This window comes from Stegostoma tigrinum, chromosome 41, assembly GCF_030684315.1.
Source record: "Stegostoma tigrinum isolate sSteTig4 chromosome 41, sSteTig4.hap1, whole genome shotgun sequence".
NCBI lineage: Eukaryota > Metazoa > Chordata > Chondrichthyes > Orectolobiformes > Stegostomatidae > Stegostoma > Stegostoma tigrinum.
Window position 1 is genome coordinate 6946475 of NC_081394.1, and position 26939 is coordinate 6973413.

The 26939-nt window shown below is 43.7% G+C and overlaps 1 protein-coding gene across 3 annotated transcripts in view; it reads left to right on the forward strand.

The window, feature by feature from the left end:
- The window catches only part of LOC125448551 (carcinoembryonic antigen-related cell adhesion molecule 5-like), a 61588-nt gene that overhangs the window by 22439 nt on the left and 12210 nt on the right, over positions 1-26939 (forward strand). For all 3 annotated transcript variants that reach the window (XM_059641258.1, XM_048523933.2, XM_048523932.2), the window contains exons 3-6: positions 14116-14394; positions 16346-16609; positions 17209-17487; positions 22648-22911. In XM_059641258.1, coding sequence (XP_059497241.1) covers positions 14116-14394; positions 16346-16609; positions 17209-17487; positions 22648-22911 — 1086 coding nt within the window. The remainder of the gene's footprint in view (positions 1-14115; positions 14395-16345; positions 16610-17208; positions 17488-22647; positions 22912-26939) is intronic.

Sequence of the window (26939 nt, forward strand, 5' to 3'; positions counted from 1 at the left end):
AGTAGGACCTTGGGAAGCATCAAGGATCAAAGGAACCTTGATGTGTATTTTCACCAGTCTCTTAAGGTAGTGGGACATGTAGATAAAGTGGTTAAGAATGCATATGGCATACTCATCGTTATTAGCCAAGGCACAGGGTTTAGAAGCTGGGATAAAAAGTTGGTTAGGCCACACCTTGACCACTGTGTGCAGTTTTGGAATCAACAGAATAGGAGGGATGTGATAGCACTGGAGAGGATGCAGAGGAAGAATCACCAGGACGTTGCCTGGGGTGGAAAGGTTTGGCTATGGACAGAGACTGGATAGACTAGGGGCGTTTTCCTTAGAGCAAAGGGGTTGGATGGAGCAGGGGGGAGCATGACTCAGATGTATAAAATGAAGAAGGGCATAGCCAAGGTAGACAGGAATAAAAGCGTCCCCATGACGGAGAGATCAGTGTCTAGGGAGGATAGATTGAAGGCAAGGGGCAGGAGGTTGAGAGGAGATGTGAGGAAAACAAAAATCTCTCAGAGGCTGATAGGAACTCACTGCCTGTAAGGGTGGTAGAGGCAGTAACCCCCAAAACATCAAAGAAATATTTAGATATGTACTTGTGATGCCAAGGCAATGGGCCAAGTTCTAGAAACTGGGATTAGATTATCAAATCCCTAGAGTGTGGAAGCAGGCCATTTGGCCCAGTGAGTTCACGATGTGCCAAAGGATCTTTTCCTTTGCTAAGATGTCTCATCAAAAGAAGCCCTCAGAATGAGCGAAATTCTGAGCATATGCTAGGTTAAAGCATTGAGGTAACTAAAACGCAAGTAGACATATTTCTTACAACTGTTTTTACCAAGGGAGATGGCCACAATTTGCTCGCCGACAGAATATATAGGAAGTTCTCTGCTTTAAAACATGTTCAGCAATGGACAGAGTTCATCTGTGATGCCTACTATACATACGAAGAAAGGACAGCTGAAGGCCACTCAATCTCAGTTGTATGGTGGTTAGTATCCCTGCCTATCATACAGGAGACCAGGGTTCAATTCCCTGCCAGGGAGAATCCAGCATTTTTGGGGTTCACAGTGGCTCAGTGGTTAACACTGTGGATTCACAGCGCTGGGTTTGATTCCATCCTTGGGTGACTGTGTGGATTTTATGTGCTGTTCCTATGTCTGCAGGGTTTTCACCCACAGTCTAAAGATGTACAGGTAAGGTGGATTGGCCATGCTAAATTGCTCATGGTGTCCAGGGATGTGTAGACTCGGTGGATTAGCCCTGGGAAATGCAGGGTTATAGAGTAAAGATGTGTGCCTGGGTCAGATGCTGTTTGGGGTGTTGGTGTGGACTCAGTGTTTCGAATGGCCAGCATCCACACTACTGGAATTCTATGATTCCGCATGAACACTTCCAGCCTACTCTGCCACTCCATACTCATGGCTGATCTGCTTACAACCTCAGAGCTAAATTCCTGCCTGTCTCTGATCACCTGTCATCCCATTGCTTAAACAAATACCTCTGCCTTAGAAATACTTGTAGGACAATTGCAGGAAGAGTTGTAAGGACTCATGAATCTTAGAATACTTAAATGGTTGCTTTTGACTGCAGCAGACTATGGGCTAAAGGAATTTTTTTTCTGTTATGTAGATCTCTGTTGCTCTCAGTGAGAAAATATTTGTTTCCTCTCCGTGATAAACTGACGACCCCTCAATTCTAAACAGCGAGCCCTGGTTCTAGGTGCATGTATAATTGGAAACATCCTCTTCACCTCTACCTGGGCAAGACCCCTCAGGATCTTATATGTTATGAATTGTATGCTGCTTTAAGGTTAATAAACCTCCTTGTGAACTATAGATAGTGAGTCGGTCATTTGGAACCATTCCAACTTGTTGGAATATATTCTGCGTGTTTTGAAGTATGTTCTTAAATAAAGGTCACAGCATCTTGATTGGCCTGTCTTTTATCCTACGTTGCCAGTAACAGTTAGCCAGCTTTCATGCCCTCATAATTGGCTGTATTTCAGCATTTTTCAAAAAAAAGTCTGATCTTGGATCCATTCCTCTCTCCCTGAAGCTGAATGTAAAATTCAACCATATCACGATCCTTGGGGATACCTTTGCGATGTGATCATTAATTACTTCTGTCTCGTTGCATAATATTTGGTTTCAGGGAGTTTATTCTCTGGGTCACTCCAGAACACTCTGTTCTCAGAAATAATCCTGAAAACATGCTGTAGGCTCCTCAATCCTTTGTCCATCTGACTTTTGCAGTCCATATGTAGGTTAAAAACCTCCCATTAACGCTTCATCTTCCCTGTAACAAGCTTCCATTATTTCTTCTTTTATGCTACACCCTTACGTTTTAAAGCCTGAACACCACTCACAGATGCATCTTCGTGACTTTGCCAAGAAGATGGTGGCTCAGTGCTTCACGTGGCTGCCTCTTGGTGCCAGGGAACACAGGTTCAATTCCACTCTCAGGTTTGCACATTCTCCCCATGTCTGCATGGGTTTCCTCTGGATGCTCTGGTTTCCTCCCAGAGTCCAAAGATGTGCAGACTAGGTGGATTTGCCATGCTAAATTGCCCACAGTGTCCAGGGATATGCAGGTTAGGTGGGTAGCCATGAGAATTACAGGGATAGGGCCAATGTGGGCTCAATGGGATTCTATGATTTCTTGTCTCTGCCCAAAATATTTCCACAATTTCTATGGTGCTAATGCCATCTTTAACTAACAGAGCAGCCCCATTTCTGTCTTGCGGTCCTTCCGAAATGTCCTTTACCTTTCAATATTCAAAATTATGGAACTCGATATAGAATTGCGAAGGCGGCAGGGTCCTGAAGCAGAAAATGAAATGCTGTTCTTCAAAATTGTGTTGAGCCTTGCTGGAGCACTTAGAGTAGCCCCAAGACAGGAATGTTCGCCAGGGAACATGGTGCTATGTTGAAGTGGCAAAAACTAGTAGATTGAGGCTACTCCTACGGGCAGAAAGGTGTACTATAGAGCAGTCATCCTGTCTACATTTCATCTCTTTAAAGTGGAAGTTACCACATGTGATCTGTGAATATAGTCCACTTGATCACTCAGTCTGGAGGATAGAGTCACATGTAGGCCAGACCAGGTCAGGACGGCAGATTTCCTTCCCTGAAGGATGTTGGTGAGCCAGATAGGTTTTAGCTAAAATCAACAATGATTACCATTAGGCCAACTCTTTTTCTGGAATTCTTCTGAATTTCAAAATTTATGGTGAGATGATCATCCAGGTCCTGAGAACATTTGTCTGCATTTTGCTATTTCCTCGTCCAGTAACATTACCACTGTGCCACTTCCTCCCGTATGGTTGTGGTTGTTGGAAGTCAATTATCTCAGCCTCAGGGTAGTGTCCTATGTCCAACCAATGTCAGCTACATTATCTCTGATCCCTTCATAAACAGCAAGATGTGGATGATATCTAGGCTTGGGCTAGTCATGAATGGTGCTGGACAATTCAATAACCAGCAGGAGATGGAAGCTGTAAAATTAGCCTAATCCTTAATAAAGGACAAGTCCAGCACATCAATGCAAAAGAAAACCCTGAAAGGTTTGTGATAATCTTCAGCCAGAAGTGTCTTATATTCTGGTGTGTGTGTGTGTGTGTGTGTGTGTGTGTGCGTGTGTGCGTTTGTATGTGTGTGTATGTGTATGTGTGTGTGTCTGTGTGTGTGTCTGTGTGTGTGCGCACGCATGTGTGTGCACATGTGTGCGTGTGTGAGTATATGTGTGTGTGCGTGAGAGAGGAGAAGAGAGAATATGTGTGAGTGCGTGTATGTGTGTGCATGTGTGTGTGTGTGTATGTGTGTATGCGTGAGTATCTGTGTGTATGCGTGTGTGAGAGAGGAGAAGAGAGAATATGTGTGTGTGTGTGTGTGTGTGTGTGTGTGTGGTGGCATGAGGGAGGGGTGGAGGTTGGTAAGAATTCCCTTGGATCTATTTTATTTGCCTTTTGCTATTTGATGTGTTCTGTGGAGTGTTCAACCAGCTCTTGTCTGCTGCCCATATTTGCCTCATGTTAATTAATGGATTTTGGAATATAAGTCATATGTATTTTTGCACAGTCCAAACCACATTTTTTGTCTAAAATCTTTGTTTGCTTGTCGCAATCAATTTCAATTGCAATAAGCGACTTATTCTTTGTTGTCAAACCAAAATGTAGCTGAACTCTTTTGAGTAAATGGTGTGGTTAAAAAGATATTTGGCATGCTTGATTCATTGCTTAGGGTACAGGAATTGGGAAGTCAGAGTCATAGTCATAGTCACAAGGCATGTTAATGTTGCACAGACTGTTGGTAAGGTCTCTTCTACTGTGTCCAGCTCTGGTCATCCAGTTAAGGGAAGGATATTACTAAGCTGGAGAGTGTTCAGAAGGGATTCACCAGGATGTTACCGGGTATGTAAGATTTGAGTTATCAAGAAAGGCTGTATACGGACGTTTTTATCTGGAGCATCAGAGGTTGAGAGATGACCTGACAGAAGTTTATAAAATAATGAGCGGTATAGATAGCGTTAATAGTAGGTGGCTTTTCCCCAGGATGGGAGTTTTCAAAACTAGAGGGGATATTTTTAAGATGAGAAGAGAGAAATTTTAAAAAGACAGGAGGGGCATTTTTTTTAACAGAGAGGGGGGTTCCCATGTGAAATGAACTTCCTGAGGAAGTGGCAGATGTGGGCACAAGTACAACATTTAAATGCCATAAGGCTAAGTACATGGTTAGGATAGGTTTGGGGGCATATGGGCCAGGACCGGGCAGGTGGGATTAGTTTAGTTTGTGATTATGGTCAGCATGGGCTGGTTGGACCAAAGGATCTGTTTCTGTACTGTACGACTCTATGAGTGAAGATATACAGTCACAGCCTTATATAATTGGCCCGATCACTCTGGGGCTAAATGTAAGTTGTGTTGTGACTGATGGAAGAGTGGGACCAGAAATGAACCTGTGCATGCCTGCAACATTAGTTGCAACAATATCCATTAGCTTTTCCAACTGATGTAACGGACTTTATCAGAAGCTATGTTAAAAACCATGAATCAAACCGTTTTGGCTCATTGACAATCCCTGTTATTTTTTAAATCGTAACTTTTATGGGAATGTAAATTGTGTCTTTTTATGGGTTAGTAAAGTATACATTTTTTTTGCAATTGATTTGAAGCCCAAGACGAGGAATGTCATAACTTTACTGGATAGATTCCCTATATGTGGAAGCAGGCCATTTGGCCCAACAAATCCACACCAATCCTCTGAGGAGCATTCCACCCAGCTCCCTACCTTATCCCCGTAAACCTGCATTCCCCATGACCAATCTACCTAGCTTGCATATGCCTGGACACTGTGGACTATTCAGCATGGCCAAGCCGACTAACCTGCACATCTTTAGACTGTGGGAGGAAATCCACTCAGACACAGGGAGAACTGCAAAATCACCTGAGGCTGGAATTGAACCTGTCTCCTTGGTGCTGTGAGACAGCAGTGCTAATCATTGAGACATCGTGTCTAAAGCGGACTGCTTGCTATGCTACCTGTAGGTAGGTTACCTGCTGAAAAGTGGGCAATCTAATAATTCAAACAAGATCTTACTTTTACAAATCCACACTGACAGTCCTTAATTAATCCTTGCCCTTCCAAGTGACCATGAATTCTGTATCCTTTAGCATCGAAAAGTGCATATGAACTAGGAGTAGTAGGTTAAAAATCATATGATGGAAATTGAATTGCAATTTTCCATCTTAATCTGAACATTTCCTAATTACCAGCCTGCTGACTTTTCATGATTCATTTACAAAAATGTTCAGATTCCTCTATAGTGAATCATTCTGCATTCACTGTCCACTTAAATAATAATCTGCTTTTCAATTCTTCCTCACTATTTGGACAACCTCCCATTTCTTTCACATTATACTCTGCGGACCAATATTTTGCCCATGCTCCTGACCTAATGACATAACTTTGTAGCCTCTTTGTGACCTCCTCACAATTCACTCCCTTGGTATCATCAGCAAATCTATCCCTTCATCCAAGTTATTAAAGTAGATTATAAGTGTTTCGTCTCTGTCGTTCTCCGCTGGTCACACAGTTCCATCCTGAAAGTAACTCATCCTTTTCCAAAGTGACACAAGAAGATTGAAGGGATTGTAGGTTGAAACAAGATGTGCAACAAAACTTTTTCAGCCAGGAGGTGGTGGGAATCTGGGACTCACTGCCTGTAAACTTTCAAGAAATATTTAGGTGTGCGGTTGCAAAGGCACGACATGCAAGGCTATGGGCCAAGTGGATGAAAATGGGGTTAGAATTGTTAGGTGGTTGTTTTTGACCAGCCTGTGTACAATGGGCCAAATGGTCTTTTAGAGTGCTATAGAGGTCTATGACATTACTGGTCAGTGCATTGAGTAAAAGAGTTGGGAGGTCACATTATGGCTGTACAGGACATTGGTGAGGTCATTTTTGGATTACAGTGTTCAGTTCAGGTCACCCTGCTATAGGAAAGATGTTATGAAACTTGAGAGCATTTAGAAAAGATTTACAAGGATGTTGCCCGGTTTGGAGAGTTTGAGCTAAAGGGAAAGACTGAGTAGGCTGCTGCTATTTTCCCTTGAGCATCAGAGGCTAAGAGGTGACCTTATAGAAGGCTATAAAATCATGTTGGCCATGGATAGACAAGGTCTTTTCCCCAGGGATGGGGAAGTCCAAAACTAGAGGGCATAGGTTTAAGGTGAGAGGGGAAGGATTTAAAGGGGAGCTAAGGGACAATTTCTTCATGCAGAGTGGTTCATGCATTGGATCAGCTTGTACCAGGTGGAAGCTGGTACAACATTTAAAAGGCAGCTTGATGGGTACATGAAAAGGAAGGGTTGAAACGGATATGGCCCAAATACTGGCAAGTTGAAGTAGATTAGTTTAGGATATCTGGTCGGCATGGATGAGTTGTACCGAAGATTCTGTTCCCGTGCTGTATATCTCTATTACGCTATGACTATATGAAGAAATTCAAATACACCAGTTTTAGACCCTCGAGCAAAGATTTGGAGTGCAAATCACAGAAATATAGGAGTCACTGTGTTATAATAAAGTACAGGTGAACTGATAACTGGCTCAGTGGTTAGCACTGCTGCCTCACAGTCCCAGGGACCTCTGTTCAATTCTGGCCTTGGGCGATTGTCTGTGGAGTTTGCAAATTTGCCTACTGTCTGTGTGGGTTTTCTCTGGGTTCTCTGGTTTCCTCCTATAGTCTAGGGATGTGTAAACTAGGTGGATTAACCATGGGAAATATAGGGTAGGTGTCTGGGTGGGATGCTTTTTTGGAGGGGTGGTGTGGATTTGATGGACTCAATGGCCTGTTTCCTTACTGTGGGGGTCGTATGATGGTAGGAATTGACAAGGAACAAATACTTGGCGCCTTTCAGCAAAGACAAGCAAAAGGCAGTCATTTGCACAAACTACAAAGATCAATTGTTTCTTCAACAGTGTATCAACAAACTTTCTTCCTAATTCTAAGCCAACAGTTAAATATATCCTGCCAAAGGAAATACCCACAGCCCCTTTCGCTCAAAAACTGCAGATTATTTTCGTTTATAAGTTTTCAACGTCAGGGTTAGGCCATGTCTAATTTATTGAACATTACCCATATAAAGGTTTGCAGAATGTGGATAAAACTGATCTAAAATCATACTTTATTTGTAAAATTTGTAGAAGTGCTTTCCAAAAAAAAAATTTGATTGAAAATTACAGGAACTGCATAAAATTCAATTTATAATAAATTTCAGCTTGTGCCTGTATATTAGTATATTCCACTTTTAGATGCCCCAATGTAATGATAATGCTCTTAATATTTGCAAATGGCTTCAAAATGAAAATCACAGAAAATGCAACAGGAATAAACATTTCCCCATGTACTATTCCTCATTTCACTCAGATGTGCCCAATACAGTTTCAAAATGCTTGATGTTCACAAGTAGTTGGTCTGGTGTAACACCTATGTATCATACAATTCCTACAGTGCAGAAAGAGGCCATTTGGCCCATTGAGTGTGCAATGACCTTCTTGGAGAGCATCCCATCCAGACCCACACCCTATACCTTCATGGCTAGTCCATCTAGCCTGCATATCTCTGAATACTATGGGGCAATTTACCATTGCCAATACACTGAACCTTACATTTTGGACTGTGGGAGGAAACGAGAGCACCTGGAGAAATCCACGCAGAAAACATGTGAACTACACAAAGACAGTCATCCAAGGCTAGAACCAAACCTGGGTTCCTGGTGCTGTAAGACAGCTGTGTTAACCACTGTGGTTCTACAGTGTTCAATCCCCTAGCAAACTTTAGCTGAAAGACCATTCCCCATTGAGCTCTGTGCAGCTGCGCTCAGCTTAAGTGCGTCCCTTAGCATGTGTTGCTATACCTTGGAATGAACAGTCTGTGACACTCAGTCAAAGTCAGTTCTCTGCACTGGGAAAACCAGTGTGTTTCAGGAGTGCGATTACCCCTATAGAGCCCATAGGGAAACATTGATTAATCTCTCTCTGAAGCTCATTGAGTGAGAGTTTCCTTGTTAACAGGCAACAGCCTGCCCTTGAACTCATAATCAGAGCCCTTTATCAAGCAGACCTAGATATCTCTGAACAGGTTGATTAGAAAAATACGTTAATTTTAAAAAAGCAAATCCAGAAGGGCCCTTTTGTTGCACAATGGTCGCTTGCCTACCCCTAAACCTGGATGCCTGTGTTCAAATCCAACCTGTTCCAGAGGCACGTAGTAATATTTCTGAACAGGTTGATTTGGGGGAAATAAAATAAAGCAGACCCTACACCTGCCTCAGTTTGATGACTTGCATTTCCTGTGATGGAAAAATGGTTTGATTGGCTCTATGTGTGATTTATATTTAAAAGCAGTGTTTAAAACAAACAACCATGGTGAGTAACCTATTCAGTTGTGTGTAAGAGCACTTCTAGATAGGAAAGAGAAAGCTGACCCAGAAGGAGAGGTGCTGACCTTGTAGTATTATCACCAGACTCTCAATTCAGAAACTCAGCTAATGTCATCAGGACCAAGGTTTGAATCCTGTCAAGGCAGATGGTGAAATTTGAAATTTAAAAAAAATATCTGGAGGTAAGAATCTACTGATGAACATGAAGCCATCATTGATTGTCAGGAAAAAAGCATCTGGCTCACTAATATCAGAGAAGGAAATCTGCCATCCTTACCTGGTTTGGCCTACATATGACTCCAGGGACACAGCTTTGTGACTGACTCTTATCTGCCCTCTGACAATGGCCTAGCAAGCCTTTTAATTGCATCAGTTGCAACAAAGAGATGATTAAAGCAGACAAGGGATGGTTTTGGAGAACTGCCCGTGCTGTGCCAGGCCTAGCCTTTGCATGCCGTGACTAGTGGCCCTATTTTGGTGTTCAAAAATAGACAATATCCCTTTCCCATTGGGTTTCTGGAGTTATTATGGGCCGGATCAGAATTGAAGATTCTTTTCTTTTATTCATCAATGGCTTGAGGGCAGTGCTGATCCCTAATTGCTCAGAGGGCAGTTCAGAGTCAACCACGTTCTCTGTAACTGATCTCCAGTAGAAGTTGACATTTGCCTTGGGCATACAGCCCCAGGAACAACCTGTACCCTAGAGATCTTTGGTTCTGGAGCTACCTGGAAAGTGCTTTCAGAAAAGAGTGTCCTCTCAATGCAACTACCACCGGGAGTGAGACCCCAGACATAGAGGAGGAATGTGATGGGGATGGGAACTTGGCCTTGATGCATCTTTGTAAGTCGTAGTAACAGGAATGTCTGCCAGGTGACCACCAGGGAACTATCTGACAGTCCCACCCATTTCCATCCTCCACAGTACCTCTGCAAGAATGTTTTGCAGACTGCAACCTGATGGACCTATGGTTCAAGATATATCTCCACTAAAAGATACATGGCGCAGCACAGTCCAACTAGAATCATCCAGTACAAAAGAGGCACTTCGGCCCATTGAGTCTGCACTGACTACTTTGACAACTCTAAATGTACACCAGTCCCACTTTCCAGCACTAGGCCCAAAGCTTGTAATGCTATGATACGCTCATCCAAGCACTTTTTAAAGGCTGTGAGGCTTCCTATCTTTACAGCTTTCCCCATAGCGGATTCCAATTCCTCATTACTTTGTGGGTGAAACATATTTTCCTCAAGTTTCTAAACCTTCTTCCTTTCATCATAAAATTATTCCCCCCTGCTGACCTTGTTATTGATCTTTCGACTAAGTGGCACGGCTGCCTTCTACCCACCTTGTTCATGCCTCTCATAAACTTATACATCTCTATCAGGTTGCCCGCAACCTCCTCTGCTCTAAACAACCCAATCTCTCTTCAGAGCTGAAATGTTCCATCCCAGGCAACATCCTGTTGAATCTCCCCTGCACCCCCTCCACTGCTACTACACCCTTCCTATAATATGGTGACCAGGACTGCACACAGAACTCCAGTTAGTGGCTGTACAAAGCCCTGCACAGCTCCAACATTAACTCCCTGCTCTTATATCTATACTGTGAATGATAAAAGCAATTGTTGTATATTCTTTCTTAGCCACCCTATTAACCTGTCCTGCCACCTTTGGTGATCTGTGAACAAACACCCCAAGATCCTTCTGTTCCTCTGCGTGTCGCTACTTGAAGCATTTTGTAGTAATGTGGGCCAGCCCCATCCTTAGCAACATCAGAAAAAAAAACAGAAATTGCTGAAAAATCCTCAGCAGTTCTGGGAGCATCAGTAGGGGAGGTGACGCCTATTAGTAGTATCACCGGACTGTTAATCCAGAGACTCAGGTAATGTTCTGCGGGACCGAGGTTTGAATCCTGCCATCGGCAGATGGTGCAATTTGAATTCAATAAAAATCTGGAATTGGGAATCTAATGATGACCACTGTTGGAAGAAACCAATCTGGTTCACTGATGTCCTTTCGGGAAGGAAACTGCTGTCCTTATCTGGTGTAGCCTCCATGTGATTCCAGACTAACAGCAATGTGATTGATTCTTCCTGCTCGGCCCAGGACTGTAAGCAACTATGGAAGGTGATGTGCACAGCCCAGACCATCACAGAAGCCAAATCTCCATCCATGGATAGTGGGAACTGCAGATGCTGGAGAATCTGAGATAACAAGGTGTAGGGCTGGGTGAACACAGCAGGCCAAGCAGCATCAGAGGAGCAGGAAAGCTGATGTTTCGGGTCTGGACCTGACCCTTTTCTGAAGAAGGGTGTAGACCCAAAATGTCAGCTTTCCTGCTCCCCTGATGCTGCTTGGCCTGCTGTGTTCATCCAGCTCCACACCATGTTATCTTCCATCCATGGGCTCTGTGTACACAGCTCATTGCTGCAGAAAGGCGGCTAACATCATCAAAGACACATCGCACCCTGGTAATGATCTCTTACAATATCTTCCATCAGGCAGAAGATACAGAAGCCTGAACATATGCACGAGCGGGTCCAGGAACAGCTTCTTTATGGCCTTGGACTGTAGCCCCAAATAGTGTAACCTGCGATGTGACCTGTATTCCTGTCAGTCTTTTTGATCTGTACTTCCTTTGCTTGCTGTGATCTGCCTGTACTGCACATAAACAAAGCTTTTCACTGTATTTTGGTATATGTGACAATAAAATCAGTCAATAATCAATCTTAACTGCCTTCTGGAAAATTAGGGATGAGCAACAAATGCTGGTCTAGCCTGTAATACACTCATCCCTGAATGAATTTAAAGAATATATGTACATCATTGGGTCCAGTCTCATAGAGTCATAGTTACATAATTGGAAACAGGCCCTTCAGTCCCACTCATGCATGCCACCCTGCTATGCTAAACTAATCTAGTCTCATTGGCCAGCATTTGGCCCATCTCCCACTAAACCGTCCCTATTCATATACTCATCCAGATGCCTTTTAAATATTGTAATTGGACCCATGTCCACGATCTCCTCTGGCAGCTCATTCCAAACAAGCACCACCCTCTGTGTGAAAAAGCCATGCCCTCTAGTGTTGGACTCCCCTACCCTGGAGAAAAGACCTTGGCTATTGGCCCTATTTACGTTCTTCCTGACTGTATAAACCTCCATAACGTCACCCCTCAGCCTCTGATGCTCCAGGGAAAATAGCCCCAGCCTGTTCAACCCCTCGCTATAGCTTAAACCCTCCAACTGAGCAACGTCAGGACAGTTCAAACCATACTGATACTTAACATTTGTATATCAAGGACCCACATGCAGCTACACACAGGATGAGGCAGAGTTGTTTTTTTTAATGGTACCACAACTGAAACACCCGAATTATTACACCCTTCCACCTCACACTCCCTGGGTCTGTCAAGAATGTAATATCAGTGTAGATTTTGTAAAGACATTCTGGAACAAGGCACACTTCTGAAACAATAGTACCAACAAGCTAATGTTGAAAGCCGAAGTTTCAGAATGATTCAGTGTAGACACAATATTGCCTTAGTTTAATGGTGATTGGTAAACCACAATGAGCTCCACACATTGTCAATGCCATGTACTTCACCACTTCAGTTTCATTTCTAACTCAACCGGATGTAGAAGCTCACTGATTACTCATTCCCCAGCGATTTAAGGCAACACAGGGCGGGATAATCAATTGTTTGCAGACAAAAGCCAAACAATGAAGTAATTTGCTATTTCCGTTCTTTACATTGGTAAAGAAACATGTGTTTGTATGATATATCGCTTGTAGCAACAAACATATAACAACAATACTCTAATTTTCCCACACAGGCTAATTATATTTCTGCATGCAGTCCTCATGTTTCCTGAGTTCAGTTTTTTTTAGTGGATGCAATTAAATAGGAGTGGTTGTCTCGTAAGCCTTGACTGTGCATTGTTACAGATACACATGTTGACAAAAGAAATCGCTTGTTTTAGACCGAATGCAAACCACCAAATGATTATTTAAGAAAAGATAAAACAGCTTGCATTGCACAGAGAGATTCAAGACTGATTTGTGCAACTTAGTAATATATTGTTGGCCCTTATTTCAAGGATGTATGAGTTGGGTAGTCATATTGTAATGGCAGCACGGTGGCTCAGTGTCAGCACAGCTGCCTTTCAGTGCCAGGGGCCTGGGTCCGATTCCACCCTCTGGTGACTGTCTGTGTGCAGTGTGCATGTTCTCCCTGAGTTAGGGTAGGTTTCCCCCTGTAGTCTAAATATGTGCAGATTAGGTGGACTGGCCATGCTAAATTGCCCATCATGTCTAGGAATGTGTTGGCTGGGTAGTTTAGCATGGGAAATGCAGAGATAGGGTAGGTTGATGTCAACTTGATGGGCCAAGTGGTCTGCTTCCACATTATAGGAATTCTATGAACTGTACAAGGTGTTAGTGACACCATATCTGGCGTACTGTGAACAGTTTCGGTCCACTTTCTGAGGAAAGATGTTTCAATGAAGGCTGCTCAGAAGAAGGTTCACCAGGATGATCACCATGATGGAAGGATTGTCTTATGAGCAAAGGCGAAACAAGTTGGGACAGCACTCAGTGGAGTTTAGAGGAATGAGAGGTATCTCATTGAAACACATAGGATTTTTAGGAGGGGGATTCTTGGGAAGGGATTCTGAGGAAGGGTCACTGAAATGTTAACTCTGTTTTTCCCTTCATAAATGCTGCCAGACCTGCTGAGCTTTTCCAGCAACTTTGTTTTTGTTAGGATTTTTAGGGGCTTGTTGGGGTTGATGCTGCAAGGATGTTTCCCATCATGGAAAAGTCTGAGACCTGAGGGCATTGTCTCAGAATAAAGGAGCACCAATTTAAGACTGAGATGAGGAGGAACTTCTTCTCTCTGAAGGTTGTGAGTCTTTGGAACTCCACATCACAGAGAGCTGTGTGGACAGAGTCTTTGTGTATATTTAAGGCTGGAATAGATAGATTCTTGATCAGTCTGGGAATCAGTCATGGTGAAAGGACAGGGAAATGAGTATGAGGTGAATCAGATTAGCCATGATCATATTGAGGGGCAGAATGGCCTACTCCCATTCCTATTTTGTACAGCCTTACGTTACATGTTAGGTTGAGTTGATCATTTTAAGTTTATGGCCTAAAAATATATGGATTCAATTTTTGCAGAACCTGTTTCCAAGCCCGAAATCTCCCTGAGCTTGTCACAAGTTGTGGAAGACAATGAAACTGTCACACTGTACTGCAACCTGACTGGACATTCCCCATCCATTCAATGGATCAAGGATGGCCAATACATTCAGTATAACGACAGGATGAATTTGTCATTGGACAATCACACATTAATATTAACAGCGGTCAATCGGTCAGATTCGGGAGAATATCAGTGTGAGGGCTACAACACTGTCAGTCGCAAAACAAGTAACACACTGTTCCTTACGGTTTATTGTAAGTATGAATATCTATCTGTCTGCCTACCATTTTGTTTATTTATCCATCCATTTCTTTCTCTCCCATCCCTTTGCCTGTTCCTCTAGCCACACCGGGTACAGTGGATGCAGTATACCACATTGGCAGATGTGCAGGTGAACCTCTGCTTAATGTGGAATGTCATCTTGGGGCCTGGGATAGGGGTGAGGGAGAAGGTGTGGGGGCAAGTGTAGCATTTCCTGCGGTTGCAGGGGAAGGTGCCAGGTGTGGTGGGGTTGGAGGGCAGTGTGGAGCAAACAAGGGAGTCACGGAGAAAGTGGTCTCTCCGGAAAGCAGACAGGGGTGGGGATGGAAAAATGTCTTGGGTGGTGGGGTCGGATTGTAGATGGCGGAAGTGTCGGAGGATGATGCGTTGTATCCGGAGGTTGGTGGGGTGGTGTGTGAGAACGAGGGGGATCCTCTTTTGGCGGTTGTGGCGGGGGCGGGGTGTGAGGGATGTGTTGCGGGAAATGCGGGAAACGCGGTCAAGGGCGTTCTCGATCACTGTGGGGGAAAAGTTGCGGTCCTTGAAGAACTTGGACATCTGGGATGTGCGGGAGTGGAATGTCTTATCGTGGGAGCAGATGCGGCGGAGGCGGAGGAATTGGGAATAGGGGATGGAATTTTTGCAGGAGGGTGGGTGGGAGGAGGTGTATTCTAGGTAGCTGTGGGAGTCGGTGGGCTTGAAATGGACATCAGTTACAAGCTGGTTGCCTGAGATGGAGACTGAGAGATCCAGGAAGGTGAGGGATGTGCTGGAGATGGCCCAGGTGAACTGAAGGTTGGGGTGGAAGGTGTTGGTGAAGTGGATGAACTGTTCGAGCTCCTCTGGGGAGCAAGAGGTGGCGCCGATACAGTCATCAATGTACATGGGCCTCCTGCAGTGCCACAATGATGCCACCCGAAGGTTGCAGGAACAGCAACTCATATTCCGCTTGGGAACCCTGCAGCCTAATGGTATCAATGTGGACTTCACCAGCTTCAAAATCTCCCCTTCCCCCACCGCATCCCTAAACCAGCCCAGTTTGTCCCCTCCCCCCACTGCACCATACAACCAGCCCAGCTCTTCTCCTCCACCCACTGCATCCCAAAACCAGTCCAACCTGTCTCTGCCTCCCTAACCTGTTCTTCCTCTCACCCATCCCTTCCTCCCACCCCAAGCCGCACCCCCAGCTACCTACTAACCTCATCCCACCTCCTTGACCTGTCCGTCTTCCCTGGACTGACCTATCCCCTCCCTACCTCCCCACCTATACTCTCTCCACCTATCTTCTTTTCTCTCCATCTTCGGTCCGCCTCCCCCTCTCTCCCTATTTATTCCAGAACCCTCACCCCATCCCCCTCTCTGATGAAGGGTCTAGGCCCGAAACGTCAGCTTTTGTGCTCGTGAGATGCTGCTTGGCCTGCTGTGTTCATCCAGCCTCACATTTTGTTATCTTGGATTCTCCAGCATCTGCAGTTCCCATTATCTCTGATACAATTTTTACCTGGGAAAGAGGTGCACTTTTGCCTCCTATCCCCATGGGGAGTATTCTCAGCCTTGAACTTACAAAGTTCACAGTTCAGCAGAAGAGGCCTGGGGCTTATCTCAGTGGTGCAGATGCTGCTGTGTGCAGAAAAAAAAACAAATGCAAGGCGTTGTCCCTACAGGAAATCCCTGCCATTTGAAATTTCCAACCTTTTGTGTGAAGGCAGCAACAAAAGTGAAACCCATTAGTGATCCAGTGAACCTACCTGATTCAACATTGCAAATGCAAAAATGAATGCAAATGCATCAGATGCCCAACTGACAGTTTCTTCATGCATGTGGTACCATTAATCTTGCTCTTCCTTACAAGATTCTGTATGTTTCTTTCTTCTAGCTTTTGTTCTGAGGTGACATTCTTCCTGAGAAGCCCATGTTAATATCTATATCTTTTACTTGCTGCAGTTGGTCCAGAAGATCCTCAAATTTCCATTGATCCTGATAAAGAAGACATCATCTTGGGATCAAATGTCACTTTCAACTGTTCTGTGCTGTCAGTTCCACCTGCCGAATTCAAGTGGTTTTTCAATGGGCGCTCTCTGAACCGAACAGGACAAATGATGGTCATCGATAGCTATGGCTCAAGTCACAACGGCATTTACATGTGCCAAGCCCATAACAATATGACTGGAAAGTACATCAATAAAACGACAGAGGTTCATGTTGTAGGTGAGGAAAAAAGGCTCGGTCGCCCTCTTTAGCAACAGGAAACAACAGAAACACAAAATGTTTATCCAAAGGAAATTATTACAACTCGCATGGGCGCAGGAGATGATGGCGCAGCTGTGGTATCACTGGGCCAGCAAGTGTTTGGGCAACGTAATGGGTGTGGGTTCAAATCCTACCCCTGTACCTAGTAGAAGTCAGCGATGTAAAGCTAGTTTCAATCATGATAACCGTTGTAAACAGTGATGGCAAGATCAGCATTAGGCAGGTTAAGTTAATGTCATGCTGTGCATTATGGTAGGATTGCAAACCAGCAGTTCTACATTACAAAAACTAGCGACATCTCACTACCCCACCACTTTCCCAACTAGCTATTGAAGCTGGTGGGTGCCAGTCAAGTGGTTGGCTATATCCTGGATATGATGGCAGAATTACATTTCAGGTGAAGGCGCAACTTTCTGACAGCAGCTCTCCGAGCGAGTCTCATAATTGGTGCCATTCTGACAAATGCTACAAGTGCCAATGCATTGATTTCTATAAAATCAAAGTTATACAGCAATAGAAAAATAATCGAGCGTATTTTCTCTCTCTCTCTCTTCCAGAGCCAGTCTCGAAGCCAAACATTACTGCAAATGTTTCAGACCCAATTGAACACAATGACACAGTGTCCTTGACTTGTCACGTAACTGGTGATCTGAGGTATCTGTCCTGGATGAAGTTGAACCAGTTTATTCAGAGCAACGAGAGGATGAAGTTATCAGAGGGCAATGCCACACTGACAATATCATCGGTGAATAGATCAGATTCAGGCAACTACTCATGCCAGGCATGGGGCTACAGAAATAGTGAAACAAGCAATCCATTTGAACTGAGCGTTTACTGTGAGTACAACTCAGTAACTGTAGGGTAGGAGATTAAACTTTTCTCTTTGCACACCATGGTAATTTATTGAAATACTTTATCTAAATTAACGAAGTATCATTTGTCACATGACTGGGTAATACCATATCTAAAAGGCTGGAGTATGAGGGTGCCGAAGTTGTGCTACAGTTATACCAAATCCTGATTCACAGACAAAGTCCTAGTTAGACCCCACTTGGAGCACTGTGAGGAATTCTGGGCACGACACCTCAGGAAGGACATAATGGCCCTGGAGGGAGTACAGTGTAGATTTACAAGAATGAGACCTGGACTGAGGAGAAATTGCACAAATTAGACCTGGTTTCTCTAGAATATAAATGGTTAAGGAATGATCCAATCAAAGTCTTCAATGTACTATCAGGAAAAAGACAGATAAATTTAAAGATGAACGGTTTCCACTGGTTGGTGCTTCCAGAACTGAGAGGTACAGTCTAAAAATTATGGCCAAAGCATTCAGGAAAGATGTTTGGAAGCACTTCTGTACTCAAAGGGTGGGAGATGTTCGGAACTCTCTTCCACAAATGGCAATAGATGCTGAATCAGTTGTTTGTTTTCAACTTGAGTTAGATATATTTTTGTTCAGAAAAGAGATTAAGCCATATGGTCCAGAGGAATGTATGTGGAGTTAGACCACAGATCAGCCACGATCTCATTGACTGGCGGAACAGGCTCAAGGGGCTGAATGGCCTACTCCTGTTCCTATGTAGATGTTGTTTTATAGAAAGGATTGGCTGGGATCAGTTAACTCAGTTGGCTGGGTAGCTGGTTTGCAATGCAACGTAATACTAACTTCAATTCCCACATTCTCTGAGAGATAGGATTCCCCTTCTCAACCTGTCCCCTTGCCTGAGGTGCGTTCATCACCAGTCATTTCTTCTTGAATGAGAGAACAGCCCTATGGTCTGGTGACTTTACTTTGGCTGTTGCAGATGTTGGCTTGCAAGGGATGGTGGTAATGTCACTTAGGCTTGCAATGATCTGCTACCTTGGCTTACAACTAGTCGATGGGCCAGTTGATGCTTCAATCAATGAAACTGGACTGGTGGCCGTTTAGAAACAAAATTGATTTGCTTCACTGATGTCCTTCAGAGAAGGAATCTTCCATCCTTATTCAATCTGGTCTACTTCTGACTACAGACTCTCAGTAATATGGATGTGAAAATGGGAAAGGAAGCCATTCACTCTATGAGATGTGGGTATTACTTGGAAAGACTCAAATCCGTTGCCTGTTCCGTACTGAGAATCTACCTGTTCCCAGTGTTGTGAAGGATGACTCTGGACCCAGTACTCTTCCAAGTATTTCACAAGAATGCATACAAAAGTGTGTAAAGAGACCATTCGGCTTATTGGGCCTGCACTAACCCTCTAAAGAGCATCTCACCGAGACCTGGCACCCTACCCATAACCACACATTTGTGGTGGAAAATCTGCCTAGCCTGCACATCACGGGGCAATTTAGCATGGCCAATCCATCTAACCTGCACATCTTTGGAAGGTGGGGGGAAACCAGAGCACCCAGAGTAAACCCACGCAGAAACAGGGAGAAACTGCAGACTTTGCACAGACAGTCACCTGAGGCTGGAATTGAACGGAGGTCCCTGGCATTGTGACACAGCAGTGCTAACCACTGAGGCACCATGCCATACTTGGACTGGACTGCAGCACTGGTCCTTCATAGAAACATTGGTACAGAAAACCACGTTTTGACCATAAGTCCATCACGCAGTTGTCAGCATGTAGTGTTCTCCAGGAGCTTCAGAAAAAGGAGGAAGTGGTTCTCATTCACTGATCAGCTGAGCAGACTTGCCAACATAATTTAGCAGAATGGCTCATGGCCTAATCTTGTACTCGAACGCTAACATGTAACTTGGCTTATAGTGATAAGTGACTTCCCCGTCAAATCATCACACATGCCCGGACCCTTCATGCCATTGCATGCTGCCGACAAGTCGGCAGCAGTGGTGAAAAAATGGTCCACATGTTCCGGAATGTGCTTTTGCAAAGAAGTTCTAGGAAGCGAGCTGTGGGTTTCCCGTCAGACCCATCTGGAACAGTGAGTTAACAAGGTATAGAGCTGGATGAACCCAGCAGGCCAAGCAGCATCAGAGGAGCAGGAAGGCTGACGTTTCGGGTCTAGACCCTTCTTCAGAAATGGAGGAGGGGAAGGAGGTTTTGAAATAACCTTCTCCCCCATTTCTGAAGAAGAAGGGCCTAGGCCTGAAACGTTAGCCTTCCTGCTCCTCTGATGCTGCTGGGCCTGCTGTGTTCATCTAGCTTTACACCGTGTTATCTCAGATTCTCCAGCATGTGCAGTTCCTACTATCTCTCAAACCATCTTGAACAGTTCTGTGCTTTACGCTGCGTTGCCAGGAATGTACACTAAGACATACATAACTGCTGCTTGAATATGGGGTGGCACAGTAACTCAGCAGTTAACACTGCTGCCCACACTGCCAGGGTCCCCAGTTCAATTCTCACCCTTGGGTGTGTGTAGCTTGCACGCTCACCCTGTATCTGCATACCTTTCCTCTGGATGTTCCAGTTCTTCCCGCAGTCCAAAGATGTGGAGGTTAGGTGGATTGGCCATGCTAAATTGCTCATTGTATCCCAGGATATAATTGCTAAATGCAGGGTAACAGCGTTGGGGTAAGGTCGGGGACTGGGCTCAAGTGGGATGCTGTTTGGAAAGTCAGTGCTGACTTAATGGGCCAAATGGCCTGTTTCTGCACCATATGGATTTTACCATTAACTGAGTCAAAAATGTCCTTTGGTCTGCAACAGCCATACTATATATAGGAGCTGGTCATTTTCAGAAGTCTTCAAGCTACAAGGTGATCTGGAAGGCATGCAGCAGGTTTGCTTTCATCAGCTGAGTTGTTGAATGTAAAAGTTGGCAAGTTATGTTATAGCTGTACAAATTTTAGTTAAGTCGTGTTTGGAATACTGCATGCCGTTCACTACGCTACCAGTATTTTTATGAATACTTTGGAGAGGGTGCTCAGAAGATTTAGTAGGATGTTGCCTGGTCTGGAGGGCTTCAGTTATGATGAGAAGTTGAATAAACTGACATTGTTTTCAGTGGAAAGATGGAGGCTGAGGGGAGACCCAGTAGTGGTCTACAAAATTGTGATAGGGCGGATAGTCTGAGGCGCTTTCCCGGGGGGAAAGGTCAGCTACAAGAGGACCCAGGTTTAAGGTAAAGTGGGTTAAGTTTAGGGGAAAGGTTTTCACGCAGACGGTGCTTGGAATGCACTGCCAGTGGAGATGGTGGAAACAGACACATTAGCAACTTATAAGATGTGGACTAAAGTACCTGTTCCTGTGCTGTATTGTATTGTAATGTATATGCTTGTCAATGCATACATATAGGAAATATCCCATGAGATTGAGGCCTCAAACTGCAATCTACTCGAAATGTATTTTCCATAATGTTCAATTTGAACTGTTTTGGAATTTCCTTTTAGATATTTTAAGAATTAACTTTTTTTTTGCCAAACAAATTGTTTCCCATCACGAATGATTTTGAACTTCAGGCCATTCAGAGGGCAGTTTCTAGTCAATCACATGACTGTGGTTCTAGGCTCGTGTCACCTCATGGAAAAGGCAAGTACCTGAATGCATGCAGGTAAAGCAGTTAATCAGGAAAGCTAGTAGGATATTATCCTTTATTATGAGAGGAATTGGACAGACAGGCCGCGTTTCCACTGGAGTTCAGAAGAAGATAAGATGACTTGATTGAAGCATATAAGATCCTAAATGATCTTGACAAGGTGGACATGACAGGGATGTTTTCTCTCGTGGTTAAATCCAGAATGGTGGGGCGCTGTTTTAAAATTAGGGGTTGACCTTTTAGGACGAATAGGAAAAGAATTTCTCAGCGCTACTTTGGAATTCTTTGCAGAAGACGGCAGAGGCAAGGGATTGAATATTTTTAAGACAGTGGCCAAGGCAGTTTCTCATTGTGCAGGGGAATCAAAGGTTATCGGGAATAAATGGGAATGGGGCATTTGTAACACAAACAGATCATCCCTGATCTTATTAAAATGCAATGCATAATTGAAGGGGCCTATATCTGCTCCAATTTCATCCTTCTCCAAATATTTTACTCTTAATTCAGTGCACATAAGTATCATTGACAATAAATATAATGGCCAGAATCTGTTCCTGAAGTGGTAGGTTTGCTTTTAGTAAGTCGGTTTATGAAAGGGAGTTCCTCATTCATTTTGTGTGTTCCTTCTTTACCTTGCGTTCAGAACAGGTGTGCTGGGATGTTGCAGGGTATGTACGATCTAAGTTGCAAAGAAAGGCTGGATAAGCTAAGACTTCTTTCACTAGAGTGTAGAGGGTTGAGTGGCAATCTTATTGAAGTTTGTAAAATAGAGGGGTGTCAATAGAATTTATGGTGGTTGTCTGTTCTCTAGGATCGGGGATTTCAAGACTTGGGGATGCATTTTTAAGGTGAGAGAGGAGAGATTTTAAAAAAACACATGGGGTAATTTTTTTGACACAGTGGCTGGTTCGTATGTGGAATGAAATTCCTGAGGAAGTGGTGGATGTGGCTACAATTACAACATTTAAACGACATTTGTATAAGTATATGAATAGGAAAGGTTTGGAAAGATATGGCCCAGGAGTAGGCAGGTGGGACTAGTTTAGTTTGGGATTATGTATGTCATGGATTGGTTGGACTGAAGGGCCCATTACCAAACTGTGCCCAAAGATGGGTGCAATATGCATCTCCTCAGGCAGAGCAAGGGCGCAGATTTCCAGCCCACCCCCAGCTGAAAGGGGCATAAAATCCTGTGCCAATCTGGTCCATGGTGGTTCTGCACCAAATTGAACCAGCCGTCTCCGTAGGGATTCGAATTGCAGTGGTAACATACATACCCCATATAATGTGGACATGAGAGGCTCCAATCCATACCCAACACACCACCAATCTCTCCCACTCTCTTATCGCCTGCAACGTGAAGATTTACACCCATTTAGTCATTTTTACAAATGCACTCCCCTTGGCCATCAGCTCCTGCCAGTGTGACCTGGACCCAAAGCTCAGAGACACCACCCAAGACCTCCTGTGCGTTCCATTACTTACAGCCACACTCTCTCTTTTGTTCTAGATGGACCAGATACCCCTCAGCTGACCATCGATGATGAGAAGGAAGCATATGCTCCTGAATCAGATATCATTCTCAGATGTACTGCTGACTCCATTCCTCCTGCCACGTTCGAATGGCTACTAAACGGGAACTCTCTTCGGCAGACAAGTGAAACACTAGTCCTTTCCAAAATGAACATAAGTGACTTTGGGAATTACACCTGCAAGGCTTATAATAATCGCACCATGTTATATGCGGAAACAACAAAGCAAATAACTGCAATCGGTGAGGATTTAATTCTGTGTTCCCGATATATAAATGGAAAATGTGCCACTCAGGGTCTACGCTGGGATTCTGTGCTAATACTTGCCTAATATGCATATTCAAAGATTGCCACAGAAGATGTCCTGTGTATTAGTGCCACAATGGGTATGCTGCACTCGTAAATCACCTTCCATCACAATTTGATACGAAAAGATAAAATGGCCAACAATTCTTGATCCATGACACCAATTACCATCACTGCCATGGGCACAGATTCAGCATAATCACATCTTACTTGAGATAACAGCCAGTACATCTTCTATTTCCATGGCCACCACCTGGGATGTAGATTATCAAACCTTGGAGATTCATCGGTTTTTACTCCCGATCATTTCTTCAGCAACTTTTGTTTTACTATCGCTAATTTCCTTTCAGTTCCTCCTTCCTAAAAGACTCTTGCATCACTAGCATTTCCAGGAAGTTTTTTTTTTGTCTTTTTCTGTGAAGACAAAACAAAATAGTTGTTTGATTACTCCATTATTTCCTTATCCTCCATTATCAAATCTCCTGTAAAGGGCCTTCATTTGTTTTCACCATTCTTTATCCTTTTGCACACTTACAGAAGCTCTTACTGTCTGTTTTTATGTTTGTTGCAAGTTTTCTATCTGCTCTATTTGTTCCCATCTTAATAAACCATTTGCTCCTTTGTTGAAGTCTAAACTGCTCCTAGCCTTCAAGACCAGCAATGTTCAGGCAGATGAAACAACATCTTTCTTTGAACACATGCTTCTCTAACTATATCTATAGTCAGAGAGTTAGCCTTTTATAGCACGGAAACAGAACCTTTGGTCCAACTCATCTATGCCACCAGATATCCTAAATTGATCTGGTCCCATTTGCCAGCATTTAGTCCATATCCCTCTAAACCCTTCCTATTCATATACCTATGAAGATGCCTTTTACATTTTGGAATTGTACCAGCCCCCACCACTTTCGTTGGCAGCTCATTCCATATATGCACCATCCTCTGTGCCCCTTAGTTCCCTTTTCTGTCTTTCCCCTCTCACCTTAGACCTATGCCTTCTAGTTTTGGACTCCCGTGCCCGAGAGAAAGACCTTGATTATTCCCCCTATCCATGACACTCATGATTTTCTAAAGCTCTATAAGGTCACTCCTCAGCCTCCAATGCTCCAGGTGAAAAATAGCCCTAACCTATCCAGCCTCTCCCTATGACTGAAACCCTCCAACTCCAGCAACATCCTCGTAAATCTTTTCTGCACCCTTTCAAGTTTCACAACATCTTTCTTATGGCAGGGAGACCAGAATTGAATGCAGTATCACCTGATATTTATTTTAGTATGTGTTCCTGGGAATGGCCTGTGCTGGTTCACCATCACTGTTTACATGAACAGTTGATTTGCATCGTTTGTACACACTCTACAATGCTATCTCTTAGTACCACTTCATGTAGGAGTTTGATCTTGCTCTTTGTTCATGCTGATTTACTGATAGATGAACATTTCTGCTCCCCACCAAGAGTAGGGGACAAATATCCTTAGGGCACTAGTGGGAAGGTTTACTATGAAAGGAAACACAATCTGCTTTTCCAAATAAGAATCTGTACCAGATGTTTGTGGTTACAGTTTACATTCCTAACTGTTGCTCTTGGCTTTGTTTCAAGAAGTATTTACGTAGCCACATTTTCAGACTCCGAAAGTATTTGTTGTGCAACAGAGACATATGAGGGATAACACACATCAAGCTGACTGCATTACAAGGGCCAGATTTTTTTAAATAGAATCCCTACAGTGTGGAAACAGGCTATTCGGCCCATCGAGTTCACACCGACCCTGCAAAGGGCATCCCACCCAGACCCACCCTATATCTGTAATCCATGCATTTCCCATGGCTAATGCACCTAGCTTGCGCATCCCCGGACAATTTCCCCATGGCCAATCCACTTAACCGACACATCCCTGGGCAATACAGGCAATTTAGCACAGCCAGTCCATCTAATCTGCACATCTTTGGACTGCCGGGGGAAACTGAAGCGTCTGGAAGAAGCCCAGGCAGACAAGGGGAGAATGTGCAAGCTCCACACAAAGGCAGTTGCCCAAGGGTAGAATCGAGCCTGGGTCCTTGCTGTGAGGCACTGTGCTGCCCAACATACGCGAACAAAATGTTAACATTAAGAAGAATGGCATTTCTTACTTGACCAAATTCAAACCTTTAGCAATGTGACTTGGTCTGATGAGTTTTTGTTATTCTTTGATGGGATGAGGGTACGACTGGCAAGGCCGGCATTTGGTGTCCATCTCTGATTGGCCCTTAGTGGCTTGCTCAATCAACACAATATCAGTCACGTTACGACAGACTGGGTTCAAGATTCAGACAATAGAATTAGAATTAGGTGTTATTGTCATGTGTACTCAAGTGCGAAGTTACAGGAGGACAGTGAAAAGTGTCCGTTGTTGCTAAACATGGCACCATCTTAGGGACAAAGTGCCTAGTTATAAACCATAGGTATTAAAATAAATTAGGCTCAAGAATAGAGAAATAAACATAAAAGCTAAAAGTTTTCCATTACAGTTCCTTAAGTTCTAAATTTGGAAAATAAAGAAATAAAATTAAAGATATTAGAGTCCTTCTATAGACTACAGTCACTCCATACTGGGGCCTCACCACACATGGTCTCACTGTCTCCCACACTGGGCTAACCCCAACCAGGCTCACAAGTTGCTGACCGCCATTGTGTCACAGGCTGACCGCACTGGCCCAGTCTGCCAACTGTTGGCCATCCCACTCCGGGCTTGTTATAATTCACAGTTACAGCTCACCGTTACTACCTTGACTGAAGTTAAATTTCACAAGCTGCCGTAGTGGGCGTTGAGGTCATGCCTGAAAAACATGAGCCTCGGATTCTGGATTACACCTAGCAATGACATCACCTCCACATTGCCTTTGACTAAAACCCCTAATTTCGTGGATGATGGATTAGATTTTGTGAGGTTTTCAAATTGCTGTATGTATTAAAAGTTAACAGCCGCAAAACAGCAGTCACACTTGCACTTTGGAGACACACAGACTGGAGATGGTTGTTGAACCATCTTTCTGTCTAGAGTTGAAATTTGAAAATGCAGCCCCAAATATACATCGACTTCAATCAAATATGGACCTGTATAGACTTGACATATAATTTCAACCAGGACCTGAAGTAAAGACTAGAGGCTGATTGGACATTTAGGAGCACAATACATATTATGCAGTACCAAAGGTTTCTCTATATCCCCTAATCCCTGTTTTTATACTGCTGTTATTACAAAGTAGCTCTGCCTTTGTGATGGAGGACTGAATCAATTAGTTTTATGTAATAAATAAATTGATCACAGTTATGTTTGATTTGAAAAATATCTTACCTAATTTATTTCTGAGCATACTGAGATTATTCCGGTCATAAATCTAAATAGTTTACTTCAGGAACTTTTGGGCAACTTAAAATTTACAGATTGTCCAATATTTGTGGGTTACTTTACCATATACTGGTTCAGCCATTGCTTGCTGCCTTCATCCTGTATCTTTACTTCTAGAAGACTGAAGAAATAAGAACAGGAGTAGGCCATTCAGCCCCTTGATCCTTCTCCACTACTTAATGAGATTGTGGCTGAGCTGACATTCCTCACGTCTACTTTCCTTTCCCATAACCCTTGATTCCCCGACTGATCAAGAATCTTTCTATCTCTGGCTTAAATATACACAGGGACAGTGCCCCCTCATCTGTCTGTGGTGAGGAGTTCCAAAGACTCATAACCCTCAGAGAGCGAAATTCCTCCTCATCTCAGTCTTAACTTGGCACCTCTCTTGAGCATGAGAGCAGACAGTGATAATTACACAATGTAGCCTTCAATTCCATGGTAAGTTCAGCCCCACTGAATTGTGGAATGAAGAATACAGAGTTGGCACAGCACAGAAAGAGGGCATTCAGACATGCATTAACTGTCCAATTGAATGATTCACCCAGTGTCATTCCCCTCCCCTTAACACTACACCT